The sequence below is a fragment of the Sardina pilchardus genome, chromosome 3, assembly GCF_963854185.1.
Source record: "Sardina pilchardus chromosome 3, fSarPil1.1, whole genome shotgun sequence".
NCBI classification, from domain to species: Eukaryota; Metazoa; Chordata; class Actinopteri; order Clupeiformes; family Clupeidae; genus Sardina; species Sardina pilchardus.
The window spans coordinates 38,877,973-38,898,282 of record NC_084996.1 but is presented as its reverse complement, the minus strand read 5'-3'; the positions used below and the strand labels follow the sequence as shown (position 1 = coordinate 38,898,282).

General features: G+C 40.7%; 1 protein-coding gene across 2 annotated transcripts; it reads right to left on the bottom strand.

The window, feature by feature from the left end:
- Positions 1–6,689: 6,689 nt before the first annotated feature.
- cldn18 (claudin 18) lies at positions 6,690–17,605 on the bottom strand. Of its 2 annotated transcripts, XM_062531282.1 has the most exons (5): positions 17,386–17,605; positions 16,673–16,837; positions 12,641–12,791; positions 9,444–9,554; positions 6,690–9,229 (listed from the first exon to the last, which is right to left on the bottom strand). In XM_062531282.1, exons 1-5 carry the CDS (start codon positions 17,603–17,605, stop codon positions 9,133–9,135), a joined length of 744 nt encoding a protein of 247 aa, XP_062387266.1. In that variant the 3' UTR covers positions 6,690–9,132. The 2 variants fall into 2 exon arrangements, with proteins under 2 accessions (XP_062387266.1, XP_062387267.1); XM_062531283.1 differs by lacking the exon at positions 6,690–9,229 and having other exon boundaries at positions 9,440–9,554.
- Positions 17,606–20,310: the final 2,705 nt, after the last annotated feature.

Here is a 20,310-nt window from a genome sequence, read left to right as displayed (position 1 = left end):
CTCAGCCTATCTTCTGTAAAACATATCCACCATAGACTGAAGAAACTGTTTCCTATTGTTGGTATGGTCCATGAAAAGCTACGGCTCCCTCTAGTTACTTTGAATGTGTGTGACCTATGCTGTAATGTTTTAATGATAGCCATAGAATTCTGTTCGATAGATACCCACCCGATCTTCTCCTTGTTGAAATATGCAATATTTGTATATTATCTCAATCTGAGAGTTTTGCAGTGTAGTGTCTCATTTTGTCTCGGAGTTGTCAAAATTATTTAAATGTATTCCATCAAAAACAGATTAATCATTATTATTATCATTCTCAGCCTATCTTCTGTAAAACACATTCACCATAGACTGAAGAAACTGTTTCCTATTGTGGGTATGGTTCATATGGTTATACTTCTGTTCGATAGATACCCACCCAATCTTCTCCTTATTTAACCTACTACTGGTCTAAGCTTGCTTCATTATTGCTTTACATTATTGTAAAATGTAATAACAATAAATATGTTTTGTTTCAAAATTGAAAGTTTGTGAAGCCCTTGGAATTATGTAGTTTTCCTTTCAGTGACAATAGGGGCACAATTAAGCAAACACATGCACTCACAGTTTGGACAAAATGCAATGTTATTAAAAACATCCATAAAACATGCAAAGTGCCACTAGAAAAAATCAGTGAATCCTTTGAGTGAATAAGTAAATTAATTGCTTGTTAAGCCTCTTTTGACGGCAATAGCCTACAATACATACAATACAATACATATTCATTGTTTGATTCATATTGGCTTTTTTCCCAAACACAATCTGTAAGCTCTTGATACGTGTGTGGAAATACACAAACAAACATCATACAAACAATGTCTTAATGACATCACTCATCAAATCCTTCCAGGAGTGCTTTTATCACTGGTCTCAGGTGTTTGTACAGTTGTATTGCTCCTTCGGCATCATGACGGCGAATCAGGTTGTCTTCTTCCATCACCAGCAAGCACAGGTCATGTAAGTCGATGTCACAGGGAATATCTGTTTTCCACTGGCAGATATCTTCACCTAGGATTGTGCTCATTCTGTCCATTTCAACTGGATGAAGATAATTCTGTGCATGATACAGTTCAGGTACATTGTACATCATCACTGGCTTTCCATGGTAGAGATCACGGCCATTACTCCCCGGACGAATGCGATGGTTGTCCCACATTTGCACCACTGTGTTCAGCTCCTCCTAAACCACAAACCGAGACAGACAGACACATTCCAGTGATTAAACACACACACAGGTCATACATCAGACCTAAAAATCTTTTTCTAGATATGTTTTCTTGAAGTAAAAAAAATATGAATGTGATTTGACCAAAACAAAATAGGTGATCATCAGCCATTTGTACCATGCAGTGATATGGCCATACATGAATAGTCCAGATAACACTCAAGTTCACGACCCATTCATTGACAACTGAAAATAGCCTCAAAAAGACCATTCAACTTAATTTGCATTTGAAAGAGACACGCAATAAGTGACCCATTTAGTCTGAGTTTTTTCCAATTTGTGGTAAAACTACATAATATTTTTGAATGTTCTTTTAACTTATAGAGCCAACACCGTTGTTTTCAACGTACTGACTTCAAAAGTCTTAGCTTGATATATTTATAGTGTGTTTTTTACCTTTGAAAATAATGTTTTAAATAGTTGTGTTTACACTGAATTATAATGAAAAGGCCCCGGACCTCCAAGTGTTAAAGGGATAGTTCGGGTTTTAAGACACGAAGTTATATGGGTTCCCTGTCAGCAACGTTGTGCATCAGCACTGACTTACCCCCCCGACAGCGTCCTGTGAGCCGAGATCCAGCCGGTTTTTGATCGTTTTTGATGCCGGACTATTTTCTTCAGCAGGTTTCTGGGGTCACGAAAGTAAAGTGTTTTTCTTCTCAAACTATGCGTTCAACAGAGTGATATATTTGCACCACAAAAACGTTGTCCAGCTGTCAGTAGCGCGCAGTGATAGGAATCGCGAAAAATAAGTAAGTGATAACGAGGTTTGAATTTTTCCTGGACAACGTTTTTGTGGTGCAAATATATCACTCTTTTGAACGCATATGGTTTTGAGAAGAAAAACTCTTTACTTTCGTGACCCCAGAAACTTGCCGGACTACTTTCTTCACCATCAAAAACCGGCTGGATCTCGGCTCACAGGACGCTGTTGCGGGGTAAGTCAGTGCTGATGCGCAACGTTGCTGACGGGGAACCCATATAACTTCGTGTCTTAAAACCCGAACTATCCCTTTAAGCTGTAGGAGACATTTGACAACATTTGATATTTGATGGGAGACGTCTTAGACCAAGTAGCTGCACATGGCACATCTAAAAATGATTGCAAATCTTTTCGATCCGCCATTCAATGATGCTGAAGTTGCTGAAGCAGTAGGCCTATACCAATAGGGCCTTTGCGCTCTGAGAAGATAACACGCAGATAACTGGCAGTCTGCGGTAGTCCTACGCAGTAGCGTAGACTAGCCTACTGGCCAAGCTATTACGCACAACTACTATTACGCACGAATCCACACAAGTTATCACTTTTATTCCACTTCGTTGCATGCATATCATAATGTGGTTATGACTTACCTGCATAATCTTTAGGAAACAGAACTGAGACCCTTGTCGATGAAATCGCCACTGAAATCGCCGGTTGCCTGAAACTCTCCGAAGACGTCTCTCCAGTAGTCCACGTTCTGCCTCCTATACATCCCCCACCAACATTCGATCCTTTGGTTTGCCGTGCTTCTTCCTTGTATAACATAAGGGGTGCCATGGACCTCTCCAGTGCCATCTTCCCTGAAAAACCTCTGCAGCCTGTTGGCATGGACATTCTCTGTCCCATGGTCCGATCTCAGGATCTTCGAGCAGCCTCCGAGCTTGGTGACAGCGTCCACATAGTAGGCTGCAATGACGCAGGGGTTGCTGTTGGTGGAGTTCGCTTCCATCCAGATAATATGCCTCGAAAACCCATCGATGCACCCATTCACGCCGATGCCAAATGGAGTCAGTTTGTCGTACGAGTCCATAGGCTATGCCTTATATAATTGGGCCCCGGAACACTGTATGATCTCCTGCGTAGTCTCTTACCTTTCCGAAGCGCAACGGCCTCGGGGTCAAGGGTGGTCTGGATCTCATACACAACATCCCGAGTGACACGGAGCCCAGCCAAACGGTACCTTTCGTGCATCATCCGATACCCATGAAGCCGACCTGGCCCTTGCATCTGCCTTGAGATGAAGTCAACGACCTCCGCTGGATCGTTGTATTTCCGCCGATAAAGACGGAGCTGGGCCAGTCTTCTGCGGAGTTGCCTCGGACTAATCTTAAAATTATTTCTAATTAGAAGACGCAGTGCAATTTCCCCCTGGGTCAACCCCTGATCAAAATATTCCCCTATCAGATGGTCTATTCCAGACATGACTAGGAAACGGAGAAGTAGGATAAACGACAAACAAAGCTAGAAGTAGTTCACGGAGTTCCGTACAGCGTTCTCTACAAACGTGAAAGAAGTCAAGCAAAAAAGGGGCGTCAGTCATAACACTTTCCCTAATTGTTTTCTCGAGATCTCGACTTAATTGTGTTGTTTTCCCGTGATCTCGACTTAAAGGGATATTCCGCCATTTTTGGAAATACGCTCATTTTCCACCTCCCCTCGAGCAAAACAATCGATATTTACCTTGTTCCCGTTCATCCAGCCATTCTGTGAGTCTGGCGATACAACTTTTTGCTTCAGCCTAGCATAGATCATTGAATCGGATTAGACCATTAGCTTCTCGCCTGCTAGCTTCATATTTAAAAGTGACTAAGATTTCTGGTAATTTTCCCATTTAAAACGTGTCTCCTCTCAAGTTAAAAAGTGCAATAAGACCAGCTGAAAATGAAACCTGGCGTTTTTCTAGGCTGATTTGACATGGAACTACACTCTCATCTGGCGTAATAATCAAGGCAACTTGCAACCTACTGGCACTACTACTGCTTGTTGTCTATGGGGACTATTTTCAGATGCTGCGTACGATATCACTGCGCCTATGGTACGTTTGCAAGTTGCCTTGATTATTACGCCAGATGAGAGTGTAGTTCCATGACATGAACTGCAGAGTTATTGCACTGGAAACTGCATGGAAATAACTTGTATTAAGTGGCTACAAAGGATTATTCATAAAATTATATCAAAATACCATAGAAATTTCCAGATTCCACTCTGATGTACAGTATCTTGGTAGCTATGCCTAGTCTGTCAAGGGTGATTAGGCTAATATACATTTATTTATTATCTCAGGGGAGGGTATTCCATCCTATAGGATCCTATCCAGTGAACGCGCTTCATTCAGCCAAATTGTAGTAACGAGACGCTTCAAATTCTCAGTAACGATAATGGCGTTGCAACGATGAGAAATGTAATTAATTCGATTACTTGGTTACTGACAAATTAACGCCGTTAGTAACGCCATTATACTTAAACGCCGTTACTACCAACACTGCAAATCCCAGCGTTGCACCTCAAAATGTACTGACTGTGAGTTTAGCTGCTCAGTTTCTCATAGGCGCCTACCACGTGAGGTCAGTTCTTTTGCATGTAGAAGAGTGAGATATGGCTTTGCATACATTAAATGACATCTACTCTTTAAGAGCTTTCAGAAAATATATGACTTATGGTACCTAGGTGTAGGCCTACGTATCCCAGCATTACACCTCAAAATGTACTGACTGTGAGTTCAGCTGGCCAGTTTGTTATACGCGCCTACCACATATGAGGTCAGTTCTGCATGCATGTAGAAGAGTGAGATATGGCTTTGCATACGTTAAAGGACATCTACTCTTTCAGAGCTTTCAGAAAATGTATGACTTATGGTACCTAGGTATACGTATCCCAGCGTTGCATCTCAAAGTCAGGTTAGGGGAGACTGGAGTGAAGGAGTGATGTCTTTGGTTGCGTGTTTCACGTGACAGCAATCAGCCTATCACACTGGGGCTCTTATACGGCTCTTCACCGTTTCCCGAGCGGATACATACCTCATACATACATACCGGATAGTTATCACTTATCACTAACTTGTGCTTTGTAAGCGAATCAGTACGATCTGTATTATGTAACGTGGCCGTACCGATTTCGCCAATATGCAGAATAGAGCCATGTATACATTCACGTTGTCCAAAGGTAGCAGGAAGGTGGGATATGTCCTAAACTATGTTAAATGGCATGTACATTTCACTAGCTTTCAGAAAATATGTGGTTTGGTTAGGTGAAAGTGCTTTGCCTTTAAGTTGAACCTCAAAACGTGGCATGAGCCACACCGTCAGGGGCGCAGATGGGGGTGGGGACGGGGGGGATGTGTCCCCCTCAGATTCTGATTGACCTCGATCTGTCCCCCCCACTTGCAGGGCAAAAAAATAAATAAAAATAACACACCCATTCTTCTGTTACATTGCTCCGCGAGTATTAGTTACAGCGAGATGAGACCTTTATTGCATGAACCGGGGCTTTCCAATGATACTAGACACGTGTACAATCAAGTAAGATTTTTTTTTTTTTTTTTTAAATCATGAAATTAACCCTATGAGCTCGACGGACGCAAAGTGCGTCAAAAACACACCCATTCTTCTTTGTTACATTGCTCCGCGATTATTAGTCACAGCGAGATGAGACCTATATTGCACAAAATAGCAGAACCGGGGCTTTCCAACAAGACCAGACACTTGTCTGTACGATCAAGTATGAAAATAAAATAAAAACATGAATTTAAATCAAAGTATATCATATTTACAGTCTATATTGCTCTGCATTCACCCGCGCTTCCAGAACTCTCGCTTGAATTACTCACGGCCCCGGCATCGCACAGACATGACACGCATATCAAATGAAAGAGGAGAAACAGGGCTTTCCATTGATGCCAAATACATTGATCCTTTCGTATTATAAAAACAGACGAAGTGACAAACAAATAATAATGTCATATAGCTTCGGCTACCATTAGGCCTACTCTCGTTTGATTTACTCGTACCGCCATCAGAGAGATATGGCACGCATATCAGATGAAAGAGGAGAGCTAGAGCTATCTATCCACAGATACCAAATACAATATTCTAGGCCATAAAACAGACAAAGTGACAGCAAAATAATAAGTTAATTTAGCTCCACTTACCATGTTTTTGTGTGGCATTATAGTCTATGTTCATAATCCAACGTTATCATGTGTTTCTCTTTGGCAAGTCACGTTCATAATACGGTTTTGAGATCCTAGCAAACTCCTGTATGGTATCCAATTCAAGACTCATATTGCATCCAAATTTGTTTGACAAATAAACACTTTTTTGCCTTTACTTTGTTCATTGCAATGCAGTAAAAATATTATAGAGAAGCTGACAACAGCTGTCCCCCCAGTTCAAAAATACTATCTGCGCCCCTGATTTCGTTGTCTCTGTGCATAACAATAAAGTTGAATCTAACCTAATCCATGAGTTCTGATTTGACAGACTGTATGATGCAATCAAAGAATTCTGCCACTATACAAAAGACATATGACTAACAGATACAACAGACAATTTATTTTGCTCTGCAAGGACATTTACATAATTGTTATTTCTTCAGTGTATGCTGGAAATAAGTTGAGTAGATGGGTTAGGTTCTTTAGCTGCAAAAGCATTTTGTGCTGCCAGTGAACATAATTCAATAATTTAATTACAAAATGTAAGTGCATTTCTACGGAGCCCGAGATTTATTAAATCTTGTGCACATTTTAATATTGTGTGCCAATTTACTTGTGCGCATGTTTTACTAAATTGTGCGGCCATTTTACAAAAAATAAAGTGAGAGCAAAAATTTGTGAAATGAGCACACTGACGATTTAGTAAATTGTGTGTACAATCTACAAAATTGAGAGCATAAGTTACTCAAATGAATGCGCTATATAGTAAAACATGCACACAATTAGGCTATATTGAGTTTGTGTTTTCTGGATGTAAAAACAAATATCCCTCCAAGGTTCCGTACATTTCATTTGTTCAGGACAATATATACAACTGTAATCACAATGGCCTTTATTTATCAACCGAGCCTAGAAACCAGTGTAGATGTGAGTGCAAAAAATTGAAAATAATAAAACAAATCTTATAATTAAGCAATAAGCCCCGAGAGGCCGTGGGTTATACTGTATAACCGAACAGCTAAGGGGCGTTGTTATTGCTTTTCTAAAACGGTTACTACGTCGATCTAGCAAGATTTCATGAAACAAAGGCACAGCAACGACAATGCAATGATGTATTCATAGATAATCTTTCTTCCGCCAAGAAATATATTCCCTCCATATGAATGGTTGCCATGCAACAACAAGACACAGCCACACTTTTGTGGTAGCGCATCACTATAGAGCTCGTAAGTCACGCCCCGATTTATCCCCTTCCGTTTTCCCCATGGGACCTTAAGCATCAATTTTTTAACATGGGAAGGGACAGATATCTTCTGGTCCCAGTCCTTGTATGACCTGCATTACACATATGCTGATTTAGAGACTAAATATGAAATGTTCATGCAAAAACATAGTCAATTTGTTCGGAGATTGTCCAGTTAAATGCTGTTAAAATAACGTTTGGATAACAGACATTTTGTCGCATAAGTCACGTCACTCGTCCCTCCAAATTTCAACACTAGTACCTTTGCGAGCAAGATCGCTAACGTTAGTTTGTGCTAAACTCAGTATGCCTGTTTGTTTTGCTCCTCGGTGGTTCCCGAAAGACCAAAAGAACAGGAGTAGCTGGATAAATCAGGTGGGAGATAAGTGCCCATGAAATGAACTTATAGTTGACTTAGCTGCTAACTCGATTGGCAGCTAACATCGCCAACAGCTAATGGCCTTGATGTTCTGTTCCCGCACCTCAGTCTTGAGAGGTGACGTCGCTGTAGTTCGTGAAGTGCTTGCTCAAATATCTTAACAGGAGCAAACTTCTTCCTGCTAGATTGTTACGTTATCGGTACTAAAAATTCAATAAAAATTTCAGGAACAGCATATGTGTAATTTATGACCCAATTTAAACGGGACTAAAAATATAATTGAATTCCGCTATTGACTTACATGCATCAGAATTTCTTTTTGAGGTCCCATGTACAGGAAATGTACCGGAACTTGAATGGCGTCACTTACGAGTTTATTGTGATATTTACAACGGCATCGAACTCGATTCAGCCAATCACAATCAAGGACCGGAACTATCTGTTTTAGAATAGAAAATAACTCTCTCCACATAGCCTATAGCTATCTTAAGCCATCAAATGTAACATAACACGCAACATACAGCAAGGCTGCAAATGTGCTGGAAAAGTCTATACCACGATATTCCATTAATTCAACTTTCCAATTCACCGCCCATTTATTGCTGCACAGTGCTATGCCACCTGGAAAATGTGTGTACACAAGTTGAGACATGACTAAACATGAGAATCGAGCATAGCCAAGCCACTGCTGCTCACATTCGAATTGATAAATGCCATGCTTTGCTTGGAAATAAGCGTAGGCCTTCGCTGGTCATACCTGTTTCATGTCGTACGCACATTTCATAAATGAAGGCCAATGTGTGAAAATTCCTTCAGCAAATACTGACAACAGCAATTAGTAGGGCGGCTAAGCGCAATAATCGATCACTTTGCGATAAAAGCATGAAATTTGAAATCAGTCTTGTGATAGTCTAAGCGCGTGAAATCTTGTGATTCTATAGATTCAACATACATTTCTCAGGCAATGAATTGCAGTTTTTAATACTATACCACCAACAGTCATGCAAAAACATACTGAATAATAACATTATTCATTATTCATTTTCTTTAGTGTTTTAGAATAAAAATATAAAAAAATAAGTATAAGTATAACTAAGCAAGGCCACAGCAAGGCCACAGCATCCAATTGATTAAGGCCATGTCACACTGACATGTTGTTCCTGGAAGATCGTTGCAAATGCAGATCATTAGCCTATGTCCTGAGTATTATTCTTTATTTAAGTACCCCTGAAGAAGCAATATATTTTAAAATCATTATGACAGTAGTTATTTTAATCCCAACATGATTTCATTCTGCAACTACTGATATGACATGAAGATGGCAGGATTAGGATCAGACATATTTTTGGTCTCTCCTTCCTTCTTCAGTGGCAATGTGCTGTACAGTTGCATTGTGGTGGGAAGGGGCTTTGTAAGCCACTGCTCCATAGCTGTCAGAGGATGCAGATGTTAATGTTTCAAATGAATGCATATTTTTATGACTAGTCTTATTAAAAGGGAAAGTGATTGAACTATTTCCCAGCTGTTTTACATCTTTTACAGATTGCTGTGTTAATATATAAACATCTTAATATTGCTGTGTTAATATTTTAACATATTTTAAAACATCATTATTTACACTGATGGTGCAGAATGTGAACCTACCTAGTCTTCTCAGGCAGAAGTCCTTTGTAGGCAACACAATCCAATATCCCACCCAACAGCACCAATGCTCCTCCTACCCAAGCCACAAAAAGCGCGGGTCCAAAAGTGTACCTGGCATTTCAGAAACAAACAAGGCAAATATCAAACACTATCATAACAAATGTATCCTGATAATGCCTTCAACCAGGGGTGAAATTAAAGAGACCCTATGCAACTTTCTGCAGGAGACGATCGCTCCTTGTTTACATCTGGAAGTCTGAGACGAAGAACCACGCTTGCAATTTATATATTTAAATATAGCCTATACATGTATAAATATACAGTCTAAAGCTGTCGGGGAAGCTCTGCAGAGAAAATGTAAGCATAAAACGAGCGAAAACGAAAGACGAAACCGAAACCAGAGATGAAATCGCCAATCCTGCATAGTTCCTCTTTAATGAGATGTATTAAAGCAATAGTTCGGAATTTTGGACATAGGACCTTATTTCCAACTTAGTCGGGGTGATATAGATCGGTGAAGACCATTTTCAGTGAATTTCTGCCCTTCCTTGAGTTGCAGCGTTCATCTCGTGCTAACCTAGGTGCCGAGATAACGCAAGTCAACGGTAACATCCAGCCTGCCACTGAAAACACTCCACAGAACACCCGAAACAAATAAATGATAACTGTGTGTTCACACCGCCGGCGACTTGAGCTTCCAAAGATTCCGGAAGTCATTCATTTTCAATGGAAGCCGGCTTCTCTCAGCTGCCAGCAGCGACCAATCCGTCGGCGTCGCGTTTTGGGCGTCTTGAGCGACTAGAGAAAGTTGAAAGTGGTTTAACTTTATGGTAATGAGCTATGACGCGGTTCAGCGACCAAAAGACTTTCAACGAGCATAGAATGCTACTACGTCAGAGCGGCCATGCAGGAGCAGCCAAAGCTTTCAAGCTTCCCACGGCGTCCTTTACAGGGCGTCCAGAGCGATTTTGGAAGCTCAAGTCGCTCTTGGTCTGAACACACAGTAACGTCAGACTATCGATGCACATGCCTAGTGTTGACAGAACCATGTTAGAAATAAAACGAACCTTGCATCGCATTGCAATAGCCTACTTTGTTCCCTGTATGGCAGTGGCGGATTGATATTGAGAAACTAGTCCCTCAAAATGTAATAAATCATTGAGTTGCAAGGTTAGTTTTATTTCTAAAATTATTCTATCAACACAGACATGTATATCGATAGTCCGGCGATTTAATTGACTTGTCTCGGTGTGCGGTGGAGTGAGTACGACTGTTGTTGATGTCAGACTGATGTTACCATAGAAATGTGTTAGCTCAAAACCAGCGTTAGCAAAGGGGGACGCTGCAACTGAAGGAAGGGGCTAAACGCGATAAAAACGGTCTCCACCGACCTATACACTAATCCAGCGCGAACTTTATGGGCGCTGCCATCTTGAATATCGCCATTACTGCGTGCCTGCGAGAGTGACGAGTGACACTTGCCTGTGCTTTTCAATGAAATCATCCTGTCAGAGAATGTCTAACAAGAGATCCCGCTCATGAAAGAAAATGTCAGGTGAAAGGGAACATTGGATCAATGATGTCAGACTGTGCCAAAACTTACCAGTGAAGGTAATTTATTAACAACATAAGGTATTAAGACGTGTATTAATGACAGCTAACCTCTGCAACAGCCGCCTATGGAACCAACGGGCTAACTTCTTAGCAGCCAGTCACGCAGTAATGGCGGTTTTGTGTTACTTCCGTGTTTCGCTGGATTAGTGTATATCACCTCGGTAAAGTTGGAAATGAGGTCCTATGTCCAAAATTCCGAACTATTCCTTTAAGATTACAAATACACTGCATACCTAACAGCAATGAGTATTATTTGTCTACAGAGTTGTCATTCTGCCTTTGATATCACACATTTTGCTTTTCATTTCTACCTCAACAGACTTACGGATCAGGGGCCGGTTTCCCGATAACGTTCACTCTTAGCGAGCTACGAAGACTGCAAAGGTATAACTTACCAAAGTTGTTTACCTTTCTAGTCGTGGTTCCCGAACTATCACTTAGGAGTCTTCTTACGAAAAGCTCCTTACGTCCGACGTATAAGGCACTGTCCACCATGAAGGTGCTGAATTAGGTGACATCGATTGCTCAGAAATCGATTTTTTATTTCACGCGAAGGCTTGACAGACTTATGAAAGAGTTCTTTGCACCAAAACCATTGCTTATAATAGCCTATCGCCCCCACAACATTCACGCAACTTCAACGTGGATGAACTTATTAGCACACAATGATAAAAAACGTAGTCTAGAAATTAAATGATCTACGTAGGTAAGTAGGTTATGTTTTCATCTGGGTTTGTTTGTTGGTGTGTTAGTTTGTTTCCCGCATGGATAAAAAGATTCGAACGCTTCATGTTTGAAAGCAGAGGTCTGCGCTCTCTGAGTGCTTTTCTAGTTTGTTTGTTTGTTTGTTTGTTTGTTTGTTTGTCCGTTTGTTTGCAAGATAGGCTAACTCTAAAAGTTAAAGATGGATTTCGATTAAATTTCCAGGGAAGATCTGAAATGACCCAAGGAAGAAACGATTTAATATTGTGAGTGATTCGTATCACCGTCTGGATGCAGGAGGCGTAGGCTACATGTGTTTGCTTGGGGGAGGTTTGTGCTTTTCTAGTTGAAATAGGCTATGTAGACTTTTTTTAATCACAGCTGATTGACCAACATCTTCATTCAGTATTGTGTGCCTTTGGTTAACATTAAACATGACAGCAAGCCCGCACATTAGGCCTAAACATTGTAGGACGGTGGGGGGAAGCAAAGAATAAAGCGCTTTTAACTATTTTCAAATGCGTGCACGTTTCATATTTGCATGAAAACATTTCCAGAAAGTATTTTCTAAATTAGCATACTTACATAAAATCATTGGCGAACCAAAATAGTGATTTTGTATCATATGAGTTGCATGCGTAACGGAAATTGCTGTAGGGTACAGTGGCGGCGACTAGCGTCGCGAGTCGAAACATTGCCAAGGTGCAGCTAAGAGAGGTCTGAGAGTGCTCCAGACCACTCTTACCAACGAACGACGTGCGAAAGACATTCGTAGCAAAGAAGGTTTCGGGAAATGCGTGAGGTACTTAAGGTAGAGCTTAAGATAGAGGTTACGAACTACGTAGCGTTAAGAAGGCTTCGGGAAACCGGCCCCAGCTTACCTTGGAATAAGGTTTCCTCCCCCCATTCCGCCCATGCCTCCAATTCCTCCCATCTGTCCCATGCCACCATCATTGTAGTTGTACATGGTACTTCTAAAACTAGCCACAATCTGATTGGCATAGATTGAGGCTCCAGCGATGCCACAAATACCTAAATAAATAAAACTGAGAATCAGTGTTCTGTCTGTTTAGCAGACAAAAAGCAATTAGCATTGATTGTAATGGGAATTACAGTTAAGAGTCACACATTACATCTTGTTATTAATTCACAGGACATTCAATCATTTTACCAACTCAATGGTTATGAAGAAATATGTATTTACTCACTCATCCCAAAAGTACATACATTACCAACATAATTTCGTCCAATATCCCAGTGTAGAGGACCAATTTAGCTCATAGCTAACACTTAAAGTTACTTACTTCGATATAACCACAGATCCTTGATTCCTCCGCTCTATAACATAAGCAATTATGACATCTAGTGGTAGGAATACATTCCTATTTCAAGTGATAGAATTAAGGTATGACTTAAGTTAAGCTGACATCATCATATGGAAAGTTAAGTTTGTCAAACCCACAGGCAACTCAGCTGTGACTTTGTTCATGACATTGCTGTTAGTAAACTGGAAAGAGCTAAAAATATAAATGTAATGGTCGCCTATTTTATTCATATTTGTTGAAAGATTTCTGAAGTATATAATGTTGCTGTCCGATGAAAACAACGTACAGTAGCCTATCTCCACTACAAACAATTTGGACTTTTAACTATAAATAGAATGTTCACCTTCTCTTTTGCCTACAGTTAGCATTGGGTATCTGAATGACCAATGATATTATGTTCAATCACGCAATCTTTGTACACCCTCACTAGTAGCAGTGAAACATTAATTGTTCATAGACTACTTTGTTCATCTGCAGAAGGAGCTGCTACTGTTAGCAGTTTGAACTACAACATTGTTTGAAACCTCTGAAATGCTCTGCAATGAGAGTGGATAAGAGTGCAAGGATGCTGAAAGGCCACGGTTGGTTGAAGTGCTATTCAAGAGTAATTGTGAGCTTTAAACACCTTTAAACTAGTCATCTTGGCAAGATGTAGGCCTATTCAACATCAGGAATTGATTGTGGACATACATGTTATTCGTGATATTCACGATAAGCCCTTTTTGCTCCCCATGAAATGTAAATCCAAGCTGTCTGCTTCAGGACAGGGATGTTGAAAATTCATGGGCCGTGCCTGTGTAACATAATTTCTTTCAGCCACACCCTCTGTTTGCTGGTTGGTCTAGCATCCTGAAGCCTGAAAGTAAATGATGGCGGTGCAAGCTATCCTAGATGGCATATTGAGCAGAAGTATGTACGGGCGGAGCCAGGTAGTTGAATTGTCCACTAAACATGAATCTAAGCAAAGACAGACGGTGATGCGAAAACAGTCTGTGACCCAAACAATCCCAGCGATCACTGTGCCCCTCCACATGCAATGTTGACACTTGAGTTTGAGATTCAGAAGTTGCTAGAGCCTATAGTGTCTTTAGCCAAAGATCGTATAGTTACTAAGATGAATCATAAAGGGGTTTTTCAATGGAATGAAATGGCACCCACTTCCGCCTCCTAAAGGGGCGTGATCAGTGACCAGATCATCGGTTTAGAACGGTGTAGAAGCAGCTGAAGCAGTGTGCCATTGATAATAGGTGGCCTGCGCAATTAGCGGAGACAGGTCAGGTCAGGAGGGACAGGTTGTGAACAAAGTTATTTTTCTATGTATTTATCTCACTGGAAAATATGATTTCAATGTGGGAATGTTAGAAAGACGTGTGCCTTGTAGAATATGGGTTTGTTACTTGCATTGCTGAATGTAGGGCTAAGGGAATGGTCATAATCCGAGATAAGGTTTATTTCTCCCGTTTGCCTCCTAAATGGGAGTGGCACTACGTCACAGTGAAACCGGAATTTACCCTCATATGAATTGTCTCGCTTTATAAACCGTCTCTGCTTTAGCTGTGAGGCAGCCATCAGCACAAAGCTGCGTTCAGACTGCAGACGAATCTGATTCAAATCTACACTGCCTTTAGCAAGTGTCCAAATCGGATATGGCTCTGTTCAGACTGGGTCACATTAGTAACAGATCTGACAGGAAAACAAACATTTCTGCCATCAGGAGGAAATACTTGCTAATTTGGTGTGACTAAACATAGAACAATACAACTAGGTGAGTGTTCATTGAATGCATGCATACGTGTGCGCATTTGCACGACAGAAACCGAAACTAATCAGTGGCAAGCTCCGCTTCAAATTGTTGGGAGGCTATTTAATTATTTAACGCCATTTAATAGAACAATGTGGATTCTTGCAACTTCCATAGAAACAGAGCAGAGACTGTAGGCTATAATGCTCTATTCAGCATTGAGTATTGTTAAGTCACGTTTAATATAACATGGTCAAAAGACATAACGTTGCTCCACAACTCGAAATAGGTGGGCGGTCACGCACGTAAAGTCATGTCACGGACAGTCAAATCCGATCTGTTTTGGGAGCTGTTCAGACTGAGACGCATCTGTCCATATACGATACGAATGCGATGTGAAACTACCTCCTGGATGTGGTTTGCAACCGTTTCGCATAAATCGGATTTCATGTGACCTGTCACTGTTCAGACTTCAAAAGTGACATCCGATACAAATCTGAATGGGCTAAAAATCGGATTTTGGCTGGCAGTCTGAACACAGCCTTAATTATTCACATGGGTGCCAGATAAGCATGAGGGGGCACCCCCTGCTAAAATGGGCCATCTCATTCAGCAGCCTAATTCTAAGTTTGTAAATGGGTTGGTAAAACAATACCTGAGCATGTTTTTGACAGATCAAAGTGCATCAGCAGCGCCATTAAATGGCTTTCAGGTGTGTAGAGGGAAATTTGGGGTTTGGTGATTGGCACACGTGGTATAGGCTTGGATTTAAAGGCCTCTGTTTTCAGTTCGAGAGAGGGTCACACCACGAGAACCCTTTTGGGGGGAACCAGTGGCACGCCACAGCTAGCCTGGCTAAAGCCAGGCCTCATCTCGAACAGCACAGCTAGTCTGGCAAATGCCAGGGAACAAAATATCAATTTTCTCGTATTTGAGGTTTTACGAATGCCCAGAGGGACTTTCGAATGTTTTATCAAATGCGTCTGTGGGTAGCTTCTGGGCCAGCCAGACATAATAATTAGCCTATACCAGATGACATAGAGCGTTTTAATAGCATTTTGATAAATTAACCTTACATTTTTCAGTAGTGAGGTGTGTAGATTTTAAGAAAAGCTGGTTTGGCGCTTAACCAAATACAAGCTTCGGTGTGTTGCTTAGACATCGTTATTGTCTTGCTGTCACCCCGTTCTGTAATTGGTTACCTCACTGAGGCAAAAATCGGGTCCATGGAATCCAGGCTGCCTAGCAGCGTGAATGAAATTCGTGCACAAGGCAGCATGGGTATACCCAGGCTATGCCACAGCCAAGTTGGCTAGACAAAGGTAGTTGGATGTTTGACAAGAACATAAAGAAAGTCCAGGGACATCCTGGGAGTCCAGGCTCAAAACTATACCGATTTTTCTAAATATAAATGGCGAAAATTAATGGGAAATTTGTTTCTGGAACCAGGAGCATTGTGGAGGTTGGTAGGTCACTGTTGATCGACCTCACTGTGTCATTTCACGTCACGTAATTCATGGGTGATTTCCATGGGAAAATGATGAGGATGTTGAATAATTGTACCTGTCTAACTGTGTCTGTATCAAAGTAGCCTGAAAAAAAGATGTTGTGGCCTGCATACTTGTGATCTGACTAAGAGTGTTTTGTATGACAAGTGACATTTATCGTTGGCTAGCCACTGTAACATAATACATGTAGGTAGCAGCAAAAAAGTTTTAGTTCCCACATCTACATTGATTGCATTCTATGCCACTATGCTGTTCCACTCAGTTCCATCGGCTACTTTTAAGTTCAAATAATAATCAAGACCAAACAAAGTAAACACCAACAAAAATTATGATGTCCACCTGCAACCATGAACAGGATTCCAGCAGTCAGAGTCATTTTTCCCCTGGTAGAATCTTCCATGTTGCCCATTCTAAAGCACTTCAGGGAGAAAAGGCTAATCAAAGCACTGATGACTCCCATAACGATTCCCACAATCATCAGGGCTCTCACAGCTTGAAAAGAACCTAAGAAACAATCATAGAAATACTTCAGTCCCATTCCAGTTATTGAACTTTGAGAGCAGACATTTAAAAAGTATGTATAAAAGCCTTGAAAGTGATCCCACTTAATAATAATGATATACATGAGCCATACCAGTCAACGGTATGAAAGGAACTTTAAACTAAAACATATAAAGTATTACTGCTGTTGCAATATCATTGACTGAGTTTTACAGTACAGTAATGGCTTTTTACAATCTATGAAAATATGTTTGTCATTTTACACAAACACATTAGGAATTTAGGAACAGTGAAATATCTTCTGACCTACAGTTTACACACGCTGCAGTCTCAAGTTAAATGATAGGGGCAGCTAACAACTGCACAGAAGAGTGATTTTACACAGTGAGTAGGTTTTCAGAAAGATCTTTAAGCTCAATGTATTTAAATCTTCTGACAAAATACTGTGACATAAATAATTGTTTTTATTTTATTAAAAAAATTGTTAGCTATTGCTTGGGGTGTAAATACAAGAGCAAAACAATGGTACTAAACAGTGGTGGGATACTCACCTGCGTAACCCAGGAGACCATAGAAAGGCCGACATTCGGTAAACCCTGATGTGGATACTTCACAATTTCTCCAAAGTCCCTTATAAGTGTACACAGCAGTTACAACATTCCCCTGACGATCCTGACTGCTCCAGTTATTCATGGCAGTGGCAGCAATAAGAGCTGCAACACCAAGAATGCCCAGGACAAAAGCACCAGTCTGTAACATGGTGGAGGCCATGTTTAGTCGTTTTTTTTCCTTTAAAAAATATTTCTTAGCGGTGAAGCTGACCTATAAAACTAAAGTTGTGTTAGGTGGGGCTGCTCAGTGAATTGAAATAGCGCATGCTCTGAACAAGGCTATGTGAAAAGCAGAGACAGGTGTACCTGGTACCATTTCACTGTTCAACGATGTATGGGGATCCAAATATGGTCACAGCTTCTTACACAAGAAAGAATCGACAAAACAAATACACCCAGACAAGGGTGTAACCGGGCATACACAAATATGCAAATATACACATACAAACTGTTTCATTTGACGAACAGTTATTGAAAATAAAAGTGAAACTATCAATTTGATTTTAAAGTAGGAATAATGGGTAACAGTATAGTCATTGCTCAACAAATTTGATGAGAGCAATTTATTCAATGATTGCTATGCAAACACACTTAAAATAGTGTATTTTAAGGAAATGTCCTGAGTCAGTCAGCTTTTCCAATCTGAGTAAAAGAAGCACAGATAAAATGATGTGCTTGCTTAAATGGCCAGTAAACATCCACCACATGGGAGTTACAGCCATGTTGTTTCAGCCATGTTGCATTCAATGTCAATTGTCAATGTTAATTTATTTATATAGCACTTTAAAAAACAACCACAGTTGACCAAAGTGCTGTAAAACAAACAGTCAGACAAACAAACAGACAAACATTCATGCATAATTGATTGTCTGACATTACAAACGGATGTCATTCTTCAGGTCACAGACATTTATGGCGTGCTACTCAGGAGGTGGAATGACAGACTGGCATTTAATTCCATCTCTAAGTAATTATTAGACTGTTTTAATTCTAATCACTGGGTATATATATATATATATATATATATAAACTAAACTAATTTTCACCACTCATTTCACTTTAAAGGGTTGTGGCAGAAACCCGGTAATGTTAACATTGTGACAAACACAATGATGACTCAAAGAACAACTTGTGTTGAGCTCAGTTTACCTCTGGGCACACCAACTCCATATCACAAATGCACACACAGTCACAGGTCTTATCACTTTGCAAACACATACTTGATGCTGTGATTTAAGAGAGCTTCATTCTTCTCATATGAGTCCATACCCACAGAGTTTCACCCTTGGTCTCTTCAAGTGACTCAATTCAGCAGAGCAATGACGAATAAACATATTATCTAAAGTTATCTAGAATAGTATAAGTGACCAAATATATATGACCTTCACCGACCTTCACAGTAGAAGAAAACCTTTCCTCTATCCCCACCATAGAATTCTGTGTCTGAAGTTTGCAAAGAAACATAAAATACAAGCTGGGTGCATTATTTTGAGAAAAAAAAGTCTCACTCTCAAAAACCGAGTGTTACATCAAAAAAGTGATTTTTTTGGCTCACCAGACTATGAAAGAGACCAAAAGTGCAAGTGGTCAAACTTTTAGGCAAACTACATAGGCTACACAAAATAGAGAAAATAATTTAGACCAATCATAGTTTTGGTTATGGTTGGTTATTGTTATTTAGCGGACACCTTTGTCCAAAGCGACATACAAATAAATAACAATACAAAATATAGCCGCAAGCGGCCATGGCGGGCCCGAGCACCTGCGGTGCAGACCTGTGACATTTCGGAATTTAACAAAGCAACACGTACTTGTTGATGGGCATGTGCATGAGCAACACACATGCCCACCAAATTTGGTTAATTTTCATCAATGTATGTGTCAACCACAACAGACAACAGGCTAGGTGGAGCTATAGAGTCCCTAAGCCTCACCCTAGGCCAGAGCACTGTCCCTGACTAGCAGCAGCAATAATACAAGCCTACCTAATTGTTGTGAATGTATGTGTCAACCATAATAGACAATTTGCTAGGTGGCGCTATAGAGTCCCTAAGTCACAACCTAGGCCAGAGCTCTATCCCTGACTAGCAGTAGCAATAACACACATGCCCACCAAATGTGGTTCACTTTGGTGAATATCAACCACAACAGACAATGCGCTAGGTGGCGCTATAGAGTCCCTAAGCCACACCCTAGGCCAGAGCTCTGTTTCTGACTAGCGGCAGTAATAACATAGCCTGGATGCCAGACCGAAGTTTAGCCCCGCCTCCATTCTTTTTCTGCAGGGAACTTCGGTCTGGCACTACTCCGTTCAGCTGCTACTATTCGAGATACAGATCTGTTCGGACCAATCACATTGTCAGGGCGGGCTTTACGTGATGATTGACAGATGAACAGCAGTGACGTTCACGGCTGCATTAGGGATGTTAACCGGTGACTGTTTGACCGATGGTTGACCGTATCCACGGTAACTGACCAAAGTTGTCGCTAGTTGGTCAAAAAAAAAAAAGAGGCATCTTTAAATTAGGCTAAAGACAGTGGACTAAACGCTACTACAGCTAGCCATCTCATTCCAAGAAGATCTTTTTTTGCGTGAAGTTAACAAATTATCCCTCACACTCAATGTTTCATAACTCGCCTGCTTGGAGGCTAGGCTACGTAATAAACCAATAAAAACATTTGGCACGAGGTCACAGCGGTGGCCGGTGCGTCATTTGCAATCTGGAAGTGCGCTGTTTTATCCATTGGGTTTTATCGTGTTGCAGTCTAGGCAACTTTCCGCATAAGATGGGCTTAGATTTAGAAAGACATTACATCTACATTTCAGGAAGGGTCATCAATGGTAACAGATAAGGTAATGATCAT

What these genes read in the sequence shown, in the direction of transcription:
- cldn18 (XM_062531282.1), bottom strand. Translation starts at nt 17,605, where the DNA reads ATGGCCTCCACCATGTTACAGACTGGTGCTTTTGTCCTGGGCATTCTT. An exon ending in TGGTCTCCTGGGTTACGCAG is followed by an intron (nt 16,838 to 17,385) that starts GTGAGTATCCCA and finishes ATTGTTTCTTAG; the next exon opens with GTTCTTTTCAAGCTGTGAGA. An exon ending in CTTCTGCCTGAGAAGACTAG is followed by an intron (nt 9,230 to 9,443) that starts GTAGGTTCACAT and finishes ATCCTCTGACAG; the next exon opens with CTATGGAGCAGTGGCTTACA.